The sequence below is a fragment of the Ostrinia nubilalis genome, chromosome 26 (genome assembly GCF_963855985.1).
Source record: "Ostrinia nubilalis chromosome 26, ilOstNubi1.1, whole genome shotgun sequence".
Taxonomy (NCBI): domain Eukaryota; kingdom Metazoa; phylum Arthropoda; class Insecta; order Lepidoptera; family Crambidae; genus Ostrinia; species Ostrinia nubilalis.
This window is the reverse complement of record NC_087113.1, coordinates 4,471,777-4,492,802: the sequence shown is the minus strand read 5'-3', so window position 1 is coordinate 4,492,802 and position 21,026 is coordinate 4,471,777. Positions and strand designations below refer to the sequence as shown.

General features: G+C 39.3%; 1 protein-coding gene across 3 annotated transcripts in view; it reads right to left on the bottom strand.

Annotated features, from left to right (window-relative positions):
* LOC135084469 (sex peptide receptor) overlaps positions 1–21,026 on the bottom strand; it is a 482,468-nt gene that overhangs the window by 30,718 nt on the left and 430,724 nt on the right. For all 3 annotated transcript variants that reach the window (XM_063979248.1, XM_063979251.1, XM_063979249.1), the window contains one exon: positions 8,291–8,391. In XM_063979248.1, the coding sequence (XP_063835318.1) occupies positions 8,291–8,391 (101 nt within the window). The remainder of the gene's footprint in view (positions 1–8,290; positions 8,392–21,026) is intronic.

Sequence of the window (21,026 nt, the reverse complement as noted above, 5' to 3'; positions counted from 1 at the left end):
ACGCATGTCATCATCATCATTATTATTGTCAGGTCATCGGTCTCCACTGTAGGAGCACGGCCTCTATTTACTATTGTTAAATTAGAGGGTGGAATGCAGCGTGGGCCGTCCACCCGCAAGGTAGACCGACGACTTTATAAAGGTAGTAGGAAGGCGCTGGATGCAGGCCTCTACCGTCGCTATGTGGAAATCATTGGGGAAGGTCAATGCTGAGCAGTGGACGTCCTGTGGCTGAAATGATGATGATGAAATTAAAGGGTCGCCCGTTTTCGTCATTTCATCTTGTAATTTTAAGCATCATACGCCCCGCTTTACGCCCCGTTTTACGCTCCACCATACGCCCCAAGCTAGTCTCGTGTAATTATGTGAAATTGAACAGATTGGTTTGATTATTTCACAATTAATAAAGAGTAGCTAATATTCGATGAAGTGTTCCAATATTTGTTTCCTTATAGGTTCTCAGGGTCTATAATATCAGCAAGTGGTAATTAAGACAGGCCCTTTATGATTTAATAGCTTTTGCCCGCGGCTTCACCCGCGTGAAATTTAGTGTCTCAAATCGGCATAAATTAAAGCCTATATGTTAATCTGGGTTACAAACAATAATACTGTAAAGTTTCAAAAAAATCCGTTCAGTAGTTTTTGCGTGAAAGAGTAACATCCAGACATCCAAACTTTCGCATTTATAATATTAGTAGGACTAACTTTAATCCGAATTTAACGTTTTAAGCTTTCTATGCTTCTTTTAACTGTATGTATTATCGTATTTAATTATAGATACGGGACTATTCACTATTTCCACCTCGATCCCACCGCTGCAACTCCTGTGTAGCCAGTCAGTATCTACAGCTTGACCGCCAATAACCCAACCAGTGAAGGTCAAGTTTGTCCCGGGGGAAAGTTAAATAAACTGTCATTGGACGCGCAACGAAATTAATCAGAAGAACATAGGAGGAGTTCGAAATTATGGTTCGACTTCCCTCCATTGCAAAGCGGGTGACAGGTGACAAAACAAACGTTTTATAACCTTTAGGATTTTTTAAAATATTGTTATAGAGGCCGGTAGATCTATTTTTTATATTGCCTCATTTTAAATACAATTAATCAATTAGTATAAAAGCTCGCGGAGACGTCCGCCCGCGTCCCTTTAATTTGACGTTTCTAGCGTGACATTGACATTACTTACGTCAATGTCACTCTGACAGCTCATTGGCTATAACGATACGGTTAATTTAACGTTTAGATTTTTCCAGTATATATCAATAAACGTATGATTTACGGAGAGCGCACTATACATTAGCCATGACGTTATTTTCCCATACGCACTCATCCGTTATTACGGGGCCACATAAAATACAGCTCTCGGTCGGGAAGCTGTAAAACTACTTTTATAGTGCTCGCTCCGGTCTGACTGCACCATAAAAAATAATGGCCTTAATTTTGTTGTCTATGGGGGTATTTTAGCGTTAAAACTACAGTATAACAATTTGTAGATCGTTCCATCCACGAAGACGTGCCCCACCAATTTTTGGTCGAGAGAAGCGCGGTATGCGGGGAGTTTGATCCGAGCAACCCAAGCGTCACTATTGTAGTTTGCACTCATGGATAATTTAGCGTGTACCGATAACACTCAAGCGGACCATCTATACCCGTTAATATTTATAAATGTTATATCCCTGTCCATATTCGACAGAATTTGTAACATAGGGGAGACCGAGGAGAGTTGTAACAGAGAAGTGTTGACATTGTCGATTTTTGTAATCATTTCAGCCATAGGACGTCCACTGCTGAACATAGGCCTCCCCCAATGCTTTCCATGTTGATCGATTGGCAGCGGTCTGCGTCCAGCGCTTCCCTGCTACCTTTACGATGTCGTCGGTCCACCTTGTAGGTGGACGTCCCACGCTGCGTTTTCCGGTACGCGGCCTCCATTCCAGAACCTTTCTGCCCCATCGGCCGTCAGTTCTGCGTACTATGTGCCCTGCCCATTGCCACTTCAGCTTGCTAATCCGTCGGGCTATGTCAGCGACTTTGGTTCGTTTACGGATCTCCTCATTTCTGATTCGATCTCGCAAAGAAACACCAAGCATAGCCCTCTCCATAGCACGCTGTGCAACTTTGAGCTTCTGTATAAGGCCTATAGTGAGAGGCCACGTTTCCGAGCCATAAGTTATCACTGGTAACACACATTGGTTATACACTCTAGTCTTCAGGCATTGAGGTATTTTGGACGAAAAGATGTTGCGTAGTTTCCCGAACGCTGCCCAGCCGAGTTGGATTCGACGATTGACCTCCTTCTCGAAATTGGACCTACCTAGCTGGATCGTTTGTCCGAGGTAGACATACTTGTCGACAATCTCGAGAATTGAGCTCCCAACTGAAACTGGGTAGGGCGTAACATGGACATTCGACATAAGCTTCGTTTTGTCCATGTTCATCCTCAGGCCTACCTGTTGGGAAACTCGATTAAGGTCTTCGAGCATTGCGCCAAGATCTTCCAACGATTCTGCCATGACTACAATATCGTCGGCAAACCGAAGGTGAGTGATGTACTCGCCATTAATGTTTATGCCGAATCCTTTCCATTCCAGGAGTTTGAAAGCGTCTTCCAATGCAGCGGTGAACAGTTTCGGAGATATAACATCTCCCTGCCTAACGCCTCGCTGCAGTGGAATCGCCCCCGTGCTCTGCTCCTGTACTCGGACCGACATGGTGGCGTTTTTGTACAAGCACTTCAGCACCTCGATATACCGATAGTCAATACGGCACCGCTGGAGAGATTGTAACACTGCCCAAGTCTCAATCGAATCGAAGGCCTTCTCATAGTCCACGAACGCCAAGCATAGTGGCAAGTTATACTCCTCAGTATAACCTGCCGCAGCGTATGGATGTGGTCTATGGTACTATAACCTTTTCGGAATCCGGCTTGTTCGGGAGGCTGGAAGTCATCGAACCTACGCGCGAGACGGTTCGTGATGACTCTCGAAAACAGTTTGTAGACATGACTCAGAAGCGAGATGGGTCTGTAATTCTTCAGCAAGGTCTTATCACCTTTCTTGAAGAAGAGCACCACCACGCTTCTGTTCCATGCCTCTGGCGTAGTTCCCTGGAGTAGGACGGAGTTAAAGAGTCTCTGAAGGACTTTCAGTATCGGTGTTCCACCCGCATTCAGAAGCTCCGATGTTATTCCGTCATCACCCGGTGCCTTGTTGTTCTTTAGCTGTTTGAGAGCCATCCTAATCTCGTATAGGCTGATGTCCGGGATATCTTCGGTATAGTGTCGAGTTAGCTTAGCTCTTGGATCTGAAGTTGAGCTATCAACGGGTTTGGTGACCGAGGTATATAGCTGTCCATAAAACCTCTCGATCTCACCTAGAACCTCGGCTTTTGTTGACGTTACACTACCGTCTGCCGTCGTTAGCTTCGTCAGCTGGCTTTGCCCAATAGAGTTGTCTCTTGCGAACACTTTGGAGCCTTGGTTCCGCTCTATCGCCTCTTTAATACTGTTTGTATTAAAGTTGCGAATATCATGTCGCAAGGACTTCCTTATCTGTCTATTGAGCTGCCTGTATGCCGTAGCGTCAACGGAGGACTGCAGCGTCATTGCACGTCGTTCTGCCATGAGGTTGAGGGTGTGGTCGGTGAGCTTTTGCGGCTTGTCTTTACGACGAGGTCTAAAGAATTTAAACCCAGCCGCCTGGACAGTTTCTACGAACCCGTTATTGATCTCATCCACTGACTCGCAGTTTTCCAGGCATGCAAAGCGATTTGACAACTCGAGCTGAAAGCTCACGGGGCAGTGGATATGGGAATTGTAGGGTCGGAGCGTAGACTTCATCAGACGGGACCTTTCTAGCTTGACGTTAATATTTAGTATGCCTCTGACCATTCGGTGATCACTACCGGTTTTCACCCTGTTGATCACGGAGACATCACTAAATATTCGTCGCTTTGTGGTCATGATGAAGTCAATCTCATTTTTCGTAGAACCATCGGGACTCATCCATGTCCACTTCCTATGAGGCGGCTTCTGGAAGAAGGAGTTCATCGCAAAGAGGTCTTCCTTCTCCAGAAATTCGGCCAGCCTCTGCCCCCTGGGGTTCCTTTGCCCACATCCAAATTGCCCCACTCTCAGCTCATCATCACCTCGCATGCCCAGCTTCGCGTTGAAGTCCCCCATAACAACATTGAAGTAGGTTTTAGTAGTATGTATGGCCCTACTTATGTCCTCATACATAGCCTCTACTTCCTCATCTGGGTGTGTAGAGGTCGGTGCGTATACCTGAATTACCTTCAGCAAGTATCTTTTGGATACTCTGAGTATCAGGTAAGCAACCCTGCTCGACACACTTCCGATGGTGATGATGTTGTTAATGAGGGACTTGTGGACGAGAAACCCGACACCACCTTGGGACAGTTGTTCGCCCTCCCGGTAGTAGAGTAGGTTGCCGGATTTGAGGGTGATCGTGTCCTCGCCCTCTCGTCGGACTTCCGATAGTCCCATTATACTCCATCGCAACCTACTCAGTTCGTCTTCCAACTCTGTGATCCTTTCGTCAGTCCTCAGCGTGCGTATATTATGGGTTACCAGGGCCAGTCGTCGTTGGTGTGGGTAGCCAGTCCGCCTCCGGAGATTCTTAGCACCCCCCGCCCCGCTGCTACCCTGACCGCTACCGTAGCCAGGAACAGCGGGGCCACCGGAGACTGGGGGCCTGGTCGCTGTTATGTTTTGCATTAAGGGGATTTGCCGATACTCGCCACGCTTGGCAGGCGGGTTGGCGAGCGCAGATTTTTGTAAGTTTCGCACGCAGACGCTGCTGCCCATCTCGTGCTACAGGATTTTGTCGCCTCTTACGACACGCCTCCTGTTGGCGGTGGAGAATTGTATTCTTTACGGCCGTCCCCACACGGCACGGATTTTTGTAAACCTATCTAAATAACAACGAGCTCGAAAGAGTGCGCATTTGTTAGCTGGAGACTTGAACTATAAATCGTGCTTTGTTACGAGAAGAACAACTCTCCTCAGTTACGATTCTCCTCTGTCTCCTCTAAATATTAATACTAGTTTTTGCCGGCGTTAGTTAAGTTTATCACAGAAAGACTGACTTCCTTAACACTATCGTTGTAATAAATTTAGCCTAGTAACTTTATATTGTTATAAATTATAGCTTATTGTTATTCTGATATTTAACCAACTATACTGTAAAGTTTCACCAAAATACGTTCAGTAGTTTTTGCGTGAAAGAGTAACAAACATCCATTCTCACAAACTTAGGCATTAAATACATGTTTTGTTTTGAAAGCATCATTGTTCATCCAAAACCACAGCGAAATGGCTCCCTTAAACATAATGGATAGTGTGCTATAAACCTTACAATTAAATTGGACGAGCAATTGTTTTGGGTCGGCTATAGAAGCTCTAATTAATATAGTTTAATTAGTTACAGGGAAGTAGTAACCTTTAGTACAGGGGACGTGGTGTATTTTGTGTACACATACACGTATGCTCATTTGATGAATCAAACATGAGTGTTTAATTTTTTAATTAAAAAAGCAAAAGAACGCCAAAATATTGGATACAGAAACTTCAAAAGTTCATTTTGTAGAAAAAAAAGAATTTATAAAGTTTAATGGCGCAGGTACACTATGGGAAATTGACCGTACATAAGCGCGAACGTGCACTCCGAAGTGTGAAACTAAGTAAAATGCGTGTTCAGACTGTCTAAAGAGGTTAAATGAGGGTGCCAACTAAATCACTGACATTCAATATAATCGTATTTTATTTCTATACTGGACCATAGAATTTAACTCAATTATGTTTTGTAACAACCATGTAGGTACACAGTATATTGACAAATTCATGTTATCTAAGTAAAATTGCAAAGAAACAGCATCAAAACCCTGCACGCTGTTTTTCTCAGCGTTTAAATTAATATTCTCGTACTTTACTTGACTTCGTGATAGTTATATTAATTGTTACTTACATAAAACTTTTCCGAGACGAATAAATTGACGTTCCATCGAGTCACCATCAAACTAAATGACAATTTTGAGTCAGCATCGAAAACGTCATTCGGTAGGTCATCTTAATTGGTAGTTCATTCAACTTCGCCCTACTAATTGGCACCCTGTCCCCCTAACTAGGACTAATGGCAGGCCCAAAACAAATGGAATCTGAAGCAATGAACTAATCGTTTTCATTAATTCTGTTATCGAATTCGCGCTCGCTCTAAAAGAGACAAATCGACCCGAGGGAGCTCTTTACATGTTAAGGTGGCCACTCACTGCGATTATTGGCCTGTAAATCCTGTAATTAACAGTACAGTTCAGTAACAGTTTCTTTACGAGATCGAATCAGAAATGAGGAGATCCGTAAACGAACTAAAGTCGCTGACACAGCCCGACGGATTAACAAGCTAAAGTTGCAATGGGCAGGGCACATAGTACGCAGAACTGACGGCCGATGGGGCAGCAAGGTTCTGTAATGGAGGCCGCGTACCGGAAAACGCAGCGTAGGACGTCCACCCACAAGGTGGACCGACGACATCATAAAGGTAGCAGGAAGGCACTGGACGCAGGCCGCTACCAACCGGGCAGCATGGAAAGCATTGAGGGAGGCCTATGTTCAGCAGTGGATGTCCTATGGCAGAGATGATGAACAGTACAGAGCGTTTGGTTATGGTAGAGAATAGGACCACTTCTATAATTCGCGATCATCAGGCCTAAATGATGATATTTAATTTTTATGATGATGTACAGCTAACACAGTATTTGAGAAATACTTACTGTAAGTAGGAGTATCGAGTATCGACCATTCCTCCTATGTTCTTCTGATGCGGGCCCAATGGCAGTTTTTTAACATTCCCTTGGGACGAACTTGACCTTCACTGGTTGGCTTTTAATGGCGGTCAAGCTGTAGATCCTACACACACATGAGTTGCAGGGGTGGCAACGAGAGGTGGGAATAGTCCCGTGGATAGTATTCACAAGCGTCACCCTGTGCGTCCACACGCACTGTGAGACCTCATGGTAATCCATGAGGACGCACAGGGTGACACACGAACCAATTACAGAGCTGCTTCACTTAAGCAAGCATCGTTTGTGAATACGGGCGTTAGTCTTGTATTGATTTGTAAGTACAAGTACATATACAGGGTGTTAGGTAAATGGGTATATGAGCCGACACTAGCCCATGTTAACATGGTCATATAAATGGTATGGTGAAGTCAGAAAATTGATATCTTCATTTTAATTATTTTAATTTTCATACAAATCGGATTTTATAAAATTTATTTTGTATGAAAATTAAAAAAAATAAAATGATGATATCAAATTTCTGACTTCACCATACCATTTATATGACCATGTTAACATGGGCTAGTGTCGGCTCATATACCCATTTACCTAACACCCTGTAGTTGTACATGCGAGTGCTCGTCACCATATTGGATTGTTATCATTACAGCGAGTATACCCAATGTAGGAGCGCCTTTAACTTTGCTTAGTGAAGAAATTACGCAGTATCACTGGTGAACTGATGCTGGGGATTTTGGGAAACTACTAATGGGATTGGTAAAGGCTGAGGCTGAGAGGGTTCGATTCCTAAATGGGACATGTATATTAAATCACTTTGTGATAATTGTTCTCTATTTGGTTCTAAGCAAGCAGAATATTGTGTCAGACTGTGCCTGACTAAAATTCTTAACTTCTAGTAACTTCTATTGTTTAGCTACAGTGAGCTTGGGTCATATGACGCCAATATAGTCTCGTGAAGTCTGCCACCAGACTTGTTGTGACCATAGTTTTGTTATCCTACTCCTACTAATATTATAAATGCGAAAGTTTGGATGTCTGGATGTTTGGATGTCTGGATGTTTGTTACTCTTTCACGCAAAAACTACTGAAGCTTTTTTTGGAGAGCACACAACGTAAACTCATAGTAAGCACACATCTCGATTTGGTTAATCCGACATCGACACGATTGGGCTAGTGACTAAAGCTTCTAAAATTAATTGGGTTTCGAACAAAATACCTCTAGCATTATCGGTTTGCGTATTCGACAAAATTCGATACTCGACCTACGAATTAAACGATAACATGACAATTTTGATTCTCAAAGTTTCGTGCAACCATTTCTCATACTAAGTTCACTTAAGACACGGTTCACAAGGGCGCTGTTGTAGTTTTCGTACTAAATGTTTTGATGGCGATTCCAATACGCAAACGATTCGAACTCGAAAGTTTTTCGTGCTAGCCGTACAGGATTGTGTAAACTGTATAATAAACTTACCACGTCCTAGCTACGGGCGCGTGACACACGTAGATGTACCTCTGCACTGCTAGCGCGAGGGTCAGCCATATGCTCGCCGTGTGGAACATGGCTGGGATCACCTGGGGACAAACAGTCAGCATCAAGTAAAAAAGTATATAAGTATGTATATCCGTTGTCTAGTACCCATAGTACAAGCTTTGCTTAGTTTCGTACCTACTACAGGCGCAGTGTAAAATGTCCAAGGATATATTTTTTTGTGACTCAAGAGGAAGGTTTATAGGTTTATACCTAATATGCATATAATAGAAGAGAAAAGCCGGGAAATTCCATTTCAACCGTGCGAAGCCGGGGTGGTATTACTAAAACTACTCGAAATCTTCAAGATTTCGAGTGTAGCTTCCATCTTCAGCCTGATCAATCGTCATTTGTCATTGGGTGAGATGCATGCTAAAATACGTAAATTACGTAATAAGGTATAAACCTGTGTAATTAAAATAAATAAATAAATAAAAGCTTCCCCGTTGTGGTTAAAAATGAAATTGAACTATGTAAGTTTAAGTTAAACAGTTGAGGATCATCAATTGCTATCAGGTAATAAAATGTAATGGAACTATACCTACAAGTTGCCAATGGGCATCCGCTGAAAAACATTGTCGAAACACGTTTGGGTCTCGATTTATACTAAGCAGGCGTATTTTTAGCACGAGCATGTTACCTATTGTTGTTTATAAAGACCATAATCCTTTGTATTTTTTGCGTCAAACAAAGTTTTTCTTATTCTTACTCTCAAAGGTAGGCTTTTATCTAGAAAACGTTACCTGCAGATTACACAATTTCCTCATCCTCCATTTCGGGTTTCCTTTACCCTAAAGTTCAAACGTTAGCGATTGAGCTTAAAGCTCCCAATGTTGCAAACTGGCAGAACTTTCAATGGCCATTTTCTTCTGTAATCGAGCTTTCCATGTTTTTCAACGTATCGGTCAAATGGCTTCAAAAGAAAAAGAAATAGAGCAAACTAACCACGTGGAGTTTTTCTAGAGATGGCCACGTTTATGTCGATATTTTATCGATGTTTATTTAACTACCTTACTCTTAAATCGTTACGTATTGCATTTAGTTTAAAGATTATTATTAGTAATTTGTTAATACACAAATTACTAATAGTCCCGTTAGCCCCTCGTACTAAGCTAAATATTCTTGTGTGAGCTCACCACAATAGTCGAGCCGACTAATGATCCGGGCAACTTGGCCAACTATTTTTACTTTTGACACTTCTTACTTGATTCAAATAACTTGTTTATTGGTTAAAAACAACTTTAGTAAGGATTATTAGGTAATTACTCGTAGTTTGACTGAATGTAGATACAAGTGTTAGTAGACGTAGATCTTGGGAATGGTGGGAATAGCCCCGTCTACGAGTGTTAGTGTAAATTTTTCTTGTAGTTAATAAGGTGTTTGTCTTGATGTGTTGTCGTCTGTACAACATTACTTCAACTTATAAAAACGAGAAATGACAAAATAAGCAGTATTCTTTAAAATATAAGTGTAAAGTTATTTCTAATTAAGTTCGTTCGTTTCAGCCAAATGACGTCCACTGCTGGACAAAGGCCTCCTCCAAGGTTTTCCACAATGCACGGTCCTGCGCTGCCCGCATCCAGGCTCTTCCCGCGACCTTTACCAGATCGTCGGTCCACCTAGTAGGAGGCCTGCTTAATTTAAGTGTTGAGTTAATATGTATAAGGTAACAAAACGTTAAATATTATTTCTATCGACATCCACCGTCTCTACTATCAATAACCGCGAATATTTTCGCTTCAAAGGACCACCGCTAAAAAGATTAGTCACTTAAGGGTTAACTTCAACCAGTCACAATCGAATAACGTGGGTTTGCAGGAACCATGTCGCGTTGGAGGGTTGAGTTGAATGGTCAACCGTGAAATACGATTTTCCTTTTTAAGAATGCCTTTTGCTTCACAAAAAGCGAAATAGAAATAATTACTTACTAAATATATAACTCAAAGGTGACTGACTGACTGACTGACATAGTGATCTATCAACGCACAGCCCAAACCACTGGACGGATCGGGCTGAAATTTGACATGCAAGTAGATGTTATGATGACGTAGGCATCCGCTAAGAAAGGATTTTACGAAACTCCACCCCTAAGGGGGTAAAACGGGATCCACGCGTACGAAGTCGCGGCCGCTAGTGTTATCATAAGTCTCTTAAAATAAGTAAATGAAAATTAACAGTAGAGTAAATACAAATGAGTAGGTCATCTTCATAGAAACGCACCGAGCGCGGTTTGTATGTGAGCGCGAACAGTGTTCGTTTGTTAGAGCATGATCGCGACAAGGCCTTCGATTATGTCATTCAATAACTGTCAGTTTGGAGATCGAATTATGTTTTAATCGAAGATTTTATATAATCCACGGGAAAACCTGTCTAGAGCCTCCGTGAAAATTGTTAAACTCATAACAGAAAGGGCAGAGCACCTCAGAATTTTTAGGGTTCTGTACGCACGAGACTCCATTGAAAGGCCTTCATGGTCTGTATTTTGTAATTTTTAGCAGACTGTATGTTACCATTATAACACAAAAAAGTAAAAATGCTTTAAAAATGTTTTTTATAAGAACTCGTAGATGCTCAAAATGTTCACAGAGTGTGTATAATGATAATTATGATAAACATTGAAAAAACTTAAAATCTAAGGAGTTTAGAAGTTTATTTGTATTTTTTTCTTTCCGATTTATAAAAGTAGCCTAAGCTGTAGAGGACAAGGAAAGGATACAAGTTACAAGGAACTAAAACATACTGTTTCAGGGTTCATCATCATGTCTTATAGTACGGAACCTACGTTGGCGACCCAACTCGCACTTGACCGTTATTTTACCCTGATCAAGGTCCTATCCTATCCACAAAACGTAAAACGTAGCAAGTGAAATGACAGCGTCGTAAAATTCCCGAAATATAACCGAAGTATATATCTGAAGTATATACCCAAGTATAATCAGGGACACGTCTTACTGCGGTCTTAAAATAAAATAAAACTACACCTCAATTCTTCGACTATGCGGATGTCTCAATACCGACAGACGTGGAAGCGTAAGATATTTCTAGGTTAGTGTTTTATTTTATGACTCAGGGGTAAAAGAGTTATTCCAAGAAAATAATCCAACTATCCTACTAATATTATAAATGCGAAAGTTTGGATGTCAGGATGTCTGGATGTCTGGATGTTTGTTACTCTTTCACGCAAAAACTACTCAACGGATTTTGTTGAAATTTTACAGTATTATTGTTTGTAACCCAGATTAACATATTATAGGCTATAATTTATGCAGATCTGTGACACTAAATTTCACGCGGGTGAAGCCGCGGGCAAAAGCTAGTCATAAATAATAGTCCAGTCTATATCGACATATTAACGACAGACATCGCAAACGCGCACGTATACTAATATTTATTATTTTTTATATTTTGTTCTTTTCTTAGGTTCCTTGAGAGAAGTTTACTCCCAAGTTTGCAACCAATGTGCTACTGCCATTTGAGCATTTTGTCACTTTTTGCTCTAATTCCCGCAAACTATGCATTTTTGGACAGTGATTCATTAGAAAGTCCATTAAAATTGCTACAATCTAAGCCCAACCGCAGCTTTAATACCTTTTGGGGACCAATCAATGGGCCTTCTGAAAATGATACATTTTTACCGAAAATTTTCAGATTTTTTTTATGCATAACAAGGCAGGAATTTGACCGCATTCGCACATGGTGTTAAGTGAGATGCAGTCTAAGATCAAACATATACAGATATTATTATCTGCCCTGTAAGTGCCTTTTCACTATCGCCTTGAAAAGCCCCGTGTTCAGGAAAGACAGCAGCAGGCAGCGAATTCCAGATATTGTCAAAATCGCTCATCCTTTGGGATCATAACTAAGTACCAACTGCGTTTATAGTCCGGCTCACACCACCAATCCAAGTAGCCGTCAACTTAGTTCCCAGAAATTGCGCTTATGATGAAATTCCACAATTTCTAACCGGAAACTGAGGTGTTACAAACTTCTGGAACTTAGAATCTTCTCTACAGCTTGTCGTAAACTTGAATTAACTTTCAAGTTAGTAATACGTTTTGGTAAGAAGGAATTAACTAGTTATTATTAGCTCTAGTTGAATATTAATTATTATGGATGATAAATTGGGGGGTCGTGTTTATAAATATATTCATGTAACTCATCGTAGATTTCTGGGTAATCGACTGGTAATATTGATTGGGTAAATCAACTTTTAGACATTACTGTCGTTTAGTATAACGTTTAGACTGAGTTGCACCAACTACCTTAAACGGAAAATATAATGATAACCGGTGTATTTTGTATGGAGTTTGACAGATTTTTGACATTTGTTAAAGTCAAAGTAAGATGGTGCAATCCAGCCTTAGTTTGGTAATGGCATTTTAAACTACTGCTCAATACGCGTGTGTCCAATTTTCCAGAATCCCGTAAAACTGAACTGTTTTGTAAACATTGTTGTATGTTTGAAATATACCTACGAATTCCAAATTCTAACGGATCGGTTTTTGGCGGGACACTGCAAACGGGGTGTTCGTGTGAAAGTTAATATTGAAACACGTATACTAAACGGGATTGGGGGAACGGGATCCTGCAAAAGCAGGTCCAGCAAAAAACGGGATGTCGCCGTAGGAAGGAGAGACCTTTGCGATAAGCAGATGTAGTATAAAACATATTTTACTCTTCACTTGTACTATGCTAAGAGCCCCTTAACCTTATTATTAAATAGCCCGAAATAAAGCGGGAAGAATGGGGGCACGTCAAACTTTTACATTATGATTTATGGGATCCCCTAAGATATTTTGAACAGACTAAGCCGAAGTATGAAGATCCCAAGGGTCTGGGTCAAACTGAAGAACTTGTGTATACAGGGTGTTGGCTTTTTCACCATTTCGTTTTTGTTTTGTTTTAAAGGAGAATATTTCGCACCCTTAATAATATAGGGGCACAACTCAAAATTTTTGGTTTTTTACTTTTTGTACTAGAGAGGCACATTTTCGTCAGTTCTACAAGATGGCTTTCACAGAAATCGAAAACAATGATCAGATAAAAGAGTTCTACATTTTGTGCCCCTTCCATACTTTCGTCTATCTTCCCGCTAGAAGGACTGAATCAGAGACATGCCGATATTTGTCGAATCCGGCCCCCGCGACTGTGGTCCAATTTGGAGTTGTGCCTTTGTGTGACAAACTTTTAAGTAAGTGTTAGTGAGCTAAGTCTAATTAATTCCATATATTTCTAATAATATGATACATTTTCATTTTTATTACATTGATAAAGTCCCGTTAATCATAGAAAATTATAAAATATAACTGTAACTTTAGTTAGGCGGACCATGGATGGGTGTTTGTAGTTAAATTTACAACTCTCCTATAAAAGTAATTTGCTTCTTGGTATTAATTTTCATACCTATTGGTTGATTAGGAGCCTATAGAATGTTTTATCGCGATGCTAAGAAATAAAGCGGTGGTTATGAAATACTTCCCGACAAATAAACTAATGATTAATAAAATAAGAGACATACCTACGTGTTAAGGCTATTAACGTTCGCTCGGGGCTCGGGTTGGCTTTTTTCTTTGTTTATTTTATGAATAAACGCACTAGTCAGCCAAAAGGTGAATTACTTTAATATGATAGTGTTATAATTTTTAATTATATTATTCATTAATTTATTACGGTCACATAAATTGATGCTAATTAATCACTCAGATTCTGAGGACTGAGGATACATCGAATTTATTTTAAAATTATCTTTTCACGTTATTAAGTTACTACAATTTTACTGATCAGCTATTAGACCTTGAAATTTTCAGTTTGTCTAAATTTAAGTTCTAAAGTGCTTTTTGTCTTAAAAAATATGAGTTCGAAATGAAATCTTGTGTTAACACCACTAACAGTTTTTATTAATATGTGGCAAATATTGTACACAAAAGCAAAGAAAAAAGATCACGGAGTTTGTAATAACAAACCAAGTATACTTTGGGATAAAAATTGTAAAAAATAATAAATATTGGGTGTCCAATATCGTCGTAAACCTTGTGTACCTAGTACTCTTTGCAATACTGAAGTCAAGCAGGACGTAAAGGGCTTCTATTTGGAGGGCCAAAGATATGTATTGAGCTTTCTAATCACTAAAATGATCAAAAGCAAAATGATGATGAGTACGGAAAAATTAAAAGCAGCTATCTTCGATGGACTGCAAATCCGTGCTCTTATAAAAGACTGTATTTGTAAACCATATAACACAAATTGAATCTGAAGCATGGCTAAGGTGCTTTAGTAGTAAAATATTTTTTGGGGAATGTTAGAACACCAGAATGGATATTCTTGTGTTCAAAATTGGTTGCTAAAATCCTTCAAAAATTACACACGCCAATTTGAGTATTAAATTGAATTTTTTACAATACCCATTTGAACTGATTCCCACATAATGTGGGTGATTATAGTAAGGGACAAGGAGAACGGTTCCTTCCACTAGGACAGCAGGATAGTGGATACCAAGGTACTGGCTGTTGGACTTTAATAAGTGATTATCCTGAACAAATCCATAACAGAAAACCTTACAGAAAAAGTTTTTGTAGGTTTTTCTTTATTTGATGAAAAGCATATTTTTATAGGGTCCCTATCTATCTAAGTAAAAATATTTTGAATGCATAAAATTAGTATTTTCATGTCGGTTTTCTCAGAGAAATTGCCTTGAAGTCTTTATTTTAATCTAATTCGACATATCTAATAATTTTCTAGTATTCAGCACCCTACTCTTATACTGAATTGGCTATAAGCTACTATACCGCACAATAACTGTCCCCAATGTTATTGGGCGTAAATCAATATAAAAATCGAATAATACACTTATTTTTAAATATTAGAGAGCAATATTAGGGAATATGCCATATAAAACTATTCAGCCTAAGGATTAGATGGGCACAAGTACAAGTAATACCCAAAATCACAACAACAGAAATAGTAAAATAAAGGCCTAACTTTGAAATATTTTTTTAATCAATTTTTTTAAATACTCATAATCAATATTTTCAAAAATGTCTTATGTCAAATTATATAACAGATACCAGTGATGAAGTATGCTTAATTTGAAAGTTGTAGCTGATAAAATAAAGATTTTAGAGCCAATTATGTAAAAAACCGCGATCCGCCGATTGGTTTTTTGGCTTTTCCCAAAAAACTGAATTTTGGAGTTGTGCCCATTCATTATTAAGGGTGCGATTTATCTATATTGTATTGCACAAATTATTAATTGCTTAGCTAAGCTAAATGTGATTATGTTAGTAGTAGATTCATCAAAATAGTCCAGCGGCGGCGGCGGGGTTCGAACCAGTGGCAGTGTTCTTGGGATCTTGAGTTGGCCATTCCGCCACCGATATCGTTGGGCTATTTTGTCGCCTCATCTTTTTTAATTGTTAATATACATTTCGGTTGGCTAGAAAGTTTCGTTTCCTTGGCAATTCTTCTAGCGTAATATATTTATCACCAGGGTTTAAGAAATTAATTATTAATATTTCATGATGTGTCTTTATAACAAGCAAAGAATCGACTTGCACAACTCATGCGATCTTTATCCACGCAAATGTTTGTTTGATTTCACACTGAAGACACCAAAAATAATTATTGCAATTTTGTACACCCTGTATAGATAAAGATTACTTTGATAGATCCATCGACCTTCGCTGATTCACTTTCGATGTACAGTTAAGAGCAAAAGTTGGTAGTTCTTTTTCTGCTTGAAAAAGTTATGAGGATAGATTTTGATTCTGACTTTGTTCATTCGATCTAAGTCCCATGAGGAATTGGTACGAATTTACGAATTCGTAATTTCACATATAAGAATAGATTTTTCTATCGTGGGAATTTTTTTTATGATTGAAAATCTCTCGTACCTAAGGAAAAAATCGAAAAACTTAAAGCTTTCTTGATACTGATCAAAGAGTAAAGTAGCTTTTTTTCTTTAAATACTCAAGATTTATTTTATTGAGCACATAAGTACGCAGTAGTCGTTTCAGCCAAATGACGTCCACTTCTGGACAAAGACCACAATATCTGGAAAAAATGCTTCATTTCAGTAATAATATTGTAAATAATAAGTTGAAGTTTCAGCTGAAACTGAGACCGATGATGCCAAAGATTGGGTTGCAGCACCTTTACGTAGGCCCGATTCGACCAAACTTTAATCCGAGAATAACTCCTGGTATAACTGGCACATTGACAGTTTCAGTATCTTACTAGTCTTACTAATATTATAAATGCCAAAGTTTGTATGGATGTCTGGATGTTTGTTACTCTTTCACGCAAAAAGTACTGAACGGATTTTGATGAAACTTTACAGTATTATTGTTTATAACCCAGAATAACATATAGGCTATTTATTTATGACGATCTGTGACAAACTAAATTTCACACGTGTGAAGCCGCGGGCAATAGCTAGTGGGAAATTGACAAAACTGACGATTTATTCTGAAATTAATATTTACTCTTGTTTGGTCGAATCCATCCTTATATATAGAGATAGAATGTCGAAATCTGATCCATCTTTTATAAAACATTATTGATTTTTCATCAAGAAGTGAAAGCAACATTTCTCCCCGACAGTACCTTTCAGCGTAGATTAATAATGTATAGATACTGTAGCAAACCTTCTACAGTCAATATAACAATTAAAACTTTGCCAAAGTTTAGATGAAATAAACTCTGATCTACTTCCATTGTATTTGTTTGTTTAGCCAATCAATGGAGTTTAAAATTTGGCAGAATTAGTGATTTTATAGTACCTACTTCTTGATTTATCTGTCTAGTCTAGGTACATAAAACTGTTTTAACTCAAACCCACTTAAAACCACTTTTGCCTGATTTTTCCAGTCAAAAGTGGTTTTGACTGATTAAGGTTGGGTTGCACCATCTTACTTTAACTTTTACTTAAGGCAAGAAATCAAATTTTTATGAGGTTTGGGAAAGTATTAAAGATTTCCAAAGAGAACCTTGAGAAGTTTTTATGCTACTGAAGTAAACATCAATGTTTCAAGTAAAAAAAGGTCTATCTTAGAAAGGCTAAAATAAAAAACTGTCATTACGCCTATTGTTCTTGTATGAAATTAATTTAATCCAATATTGCAACAACTCTCATTTAAAAACCGACTGCCTGAATTTGGATATGAACCCACGATCTTTCAATTGACTTGCGCCTAAGTGTTCGTCTACCACTGCGTCATAGAGACAATAAGTAGTTTCGAAATTTTCAAGTTAAATTTTAAGTAGGTAGGCAAACATACGGTTCACACTCTCTTGTTTGGAGTTTGTAAATAAATAAATAAATACAAACAAACCCTTAAGAACAGCTTATTTGCATACTTTTTAATTTACTACAGCTTTATTTATTTAATCTAATCCAATCCAAGCCAACACCGCAATAGTAATAAACAAAGTGTTCTAAAGAACTGCAAAATTAACTCGCAAAGCCCGTGAGACTAAATTTTCGTTGGAAAACCGCTCTTAATACAAGTAGTTAAGGTGCCTTAGTGGGTAGCTCGAGGTGCTGTGGGTACCTAGATAGTTAGGGACAATGGTAGCCGTGAAAAGCTGCCCGCGGGACTTTATGGAGTAATCAATCCGTGCAGCATTGTGCTGGAGGCAGATTAAAGTAGGCATGGGGCACACGAGGTGAGCGTGGTGTATGGCGTGGCAAAATACGTGCCACGTGGCACGTGGAATTCGGCAGCATTGGATATTACATATTATGAAAATTGACATAACACTCATGTAATACCTACTTAATCTAATTCCTGTTTGGTCAAAATGTTGACTGAAGGAGAATGGCAGATGTCATAAGTTTCTCTTTTAACTGCTTTTAGGTGTCTTCAATGCTTTTTACAAGTATAGTCCGCTTCTAAAGCTACCCACGGGACTTTTTGGAGTAATCAATCCGTGCAGCATTTTGCTGGAGGCAGATTAAAGTAGGCACGGGGCACACGAGGTGAGCGTGGCGTATGGCGTGGCTTGACGTTTGGCGTGGCGTGAGTTGAGGTATGGCGTGTCATTTGACTTTCATATGTGTATGAAAGTCACATGACACGCCATAGCTGTGGCTAATTTTAATTTCTGTTTGGACTAAATGTTGAGTGTAAGAGAATTGTATATGCCATAAGTTCGATTTTTACCTAAATTAGTAAGATTATAATGCTTAATTTGTATCCCCAATAGGATTCAAAGATGCTACCAGTGAGTGTGTTATAGAGGTTAGAGCTAAACTAGAAGTAGAATTGAATGATCACAATCAATTTATTTCAAAACACTTTCTCTGCAATACTAAAGGAATAAACACTGACTAAAATCTGAACAAAAGTTCGTACTTATTTCGAAATACTCCATTTCTCTTTTACTACGCCAAAAAGTACCATTGTTTTGGCCATTCATTGCAACCATTCAAAATACTTATCACAGAGCGGAGCATTGCCAAAAAAAGTCGCTGTATTTCCGTCCTTTGACAAAAAGTAGCTCGTTTGCAGCCGTCCTTAACCCGTATAAAAGATTGGGGCTATCATCAGAGCAACAAAGGCTTTGCAACAATACTGGCAACACCACTAATAAACCAAAGGAGCAACAATACTGGCAACACTAATAAGCCGAAGTTGCACAATAGCGAGCCCGTGGGCAAATATATGGCCTTACGCAACTTTTAGGTAACTTATGTAACTTAGTTTGAATATTGGAATAGTCTTTGAAGTTACAATAATGCTACCGTTTTATGCCTTTCTGTACTATTAAACACATACAAGTGACTGAAAATGAATATTTTTTAAGACGAGAGTGAATAGGCACTTACCGGGCAGATACGTACCATCCTAGACTGCAGCCCACTTAACATCAGGTGCGATTGTGGTCAAATACCTACCTTGTTGCATATAAAACAATTTGGTAGCACATACATGGTATCAAATGAAAAATTATGTTGTGTTGAATATAATATCCATACAGTCTAGCGCTTAAATTAGACAGTGCCTGAGATATGGAAGCGGCACGGGAGGGGCGACATTGACTTAATTATTTTAAATGACGTAACAGACCATAATAATATAGTTCCAAAATACTGAACTGTCCTATGCATGACATTGACAGTGGGGCGCCACCGTCAATACCGGATCGCTGGTTCCGATTTTTGCCATATTGGAAACCATATAGTTGAACGATGGTAGCGCCCCCCTGCCATTGAGTTTGGTGGGACAGTTCAGCGTGGGTCATCTATATGAATCTGAAGTCTCACTGACGTTTGACGTTACAAATACCTACATCCTCCCGTGTCGCTCCCATACCTGAGTTAAGCGCTAGACGTATTAAACCTACACTCTTAATATTATTATACGAGTAAATTAATTTGTAAGTTTGTGAGTGTGGATAAATGGATATTTGTTTGCTCTTTCACGGTCAAACCACAACCAATTTCAATAGGATTTTTGTTAGTAACGAGGTAGTTAGAGACCCTGGGAACAAGAATGGTTCTTTTTGTCCCAAAAATCACTCCTGAATGAGGTGAAAATAGGTGTTTTTGAATGAATATACGAAGGTGCCTAATTTAAATCCTTCCTGTGAGGTACTAAAATTCACGTTGGCAAAGGCTGTTTGCCTGAACGCGATAATCTCAGGAACTACTGCTCCGATTTGAAAAAATATTTTTGTGTTGTATAACCTATTTATCAAGGAAGGCTTTAGGCTATATAACATCACCCTACAGCCAATAGGGGTGGAGCAGTAAAGAAAAATGTTGCAAAAACGGGAAATATTATTCAAAGTATTATCACGCGCAAGTCGCGGGCACAGCTAGTTATGAATAACACTAACTACGACTCAATTTTCCATTTCCAATTAAATCCAACCTTTCACACTTGGAATGTCTATCACAATCAAAATCATTCAACGAACAACAGTCTTAAGTCAAGTCCGTTAAAGTTACAAATGGAACGGCCACATTATCTTGTGTTAACCTATTTTATCTTTCATGACCCCTTGACATTTCCCTCGAAACAGAATGGGTTGGATCTCACGTGTATTCGAGGAATGTCGGATGCGGAGCCCACACCTGAATCTAATCCATATCACACATCGCCTGATGTGTGATGTAACGTGGGCCAAACAGAACAGCCAGATCGTTGAAATCTTGACTAACTAAGATGGCACAGGTGATCCAGTCCGGGAGGGGCTGTGGTAGAGTAGGCTTTGTCCGGAAACCCACAGTCTCCTCCCACTTATGGCGAGTGACGGAGCACAGGGGTTTTTTTAGTGCCTCGTCCTTTGACTTGGTGAGCCCCACATAACCTAAACTGTCCCTACAGGGTAGGTATGCGATTCAACGCATTTTTTCCCCGTAAAAAAAAGGTGACCCAAAGTGACTCTTGACCTCTGACAATAAGAATTTCCACGCTATCTTAACTGGTTGTGGGGTTTAGGTTAGGATACTATGCGAAGACTTAGGTTTTGTAAAAACGACATCACATCAAGCTGAATACTGTGTTATCTACTGAAGTTTGTTTTACAGTTTGATGGCCTGTACCTACCTACGCGATTAAATAGTTTTTAAGTTACGTTTATGTTTTTCAGTTCAATACTTTAATCTCCGTATATTCCAAGGAAATACAGTTGAAACATAACAGTAATTGCCCAAAATGGTGTTATTTTATACCTT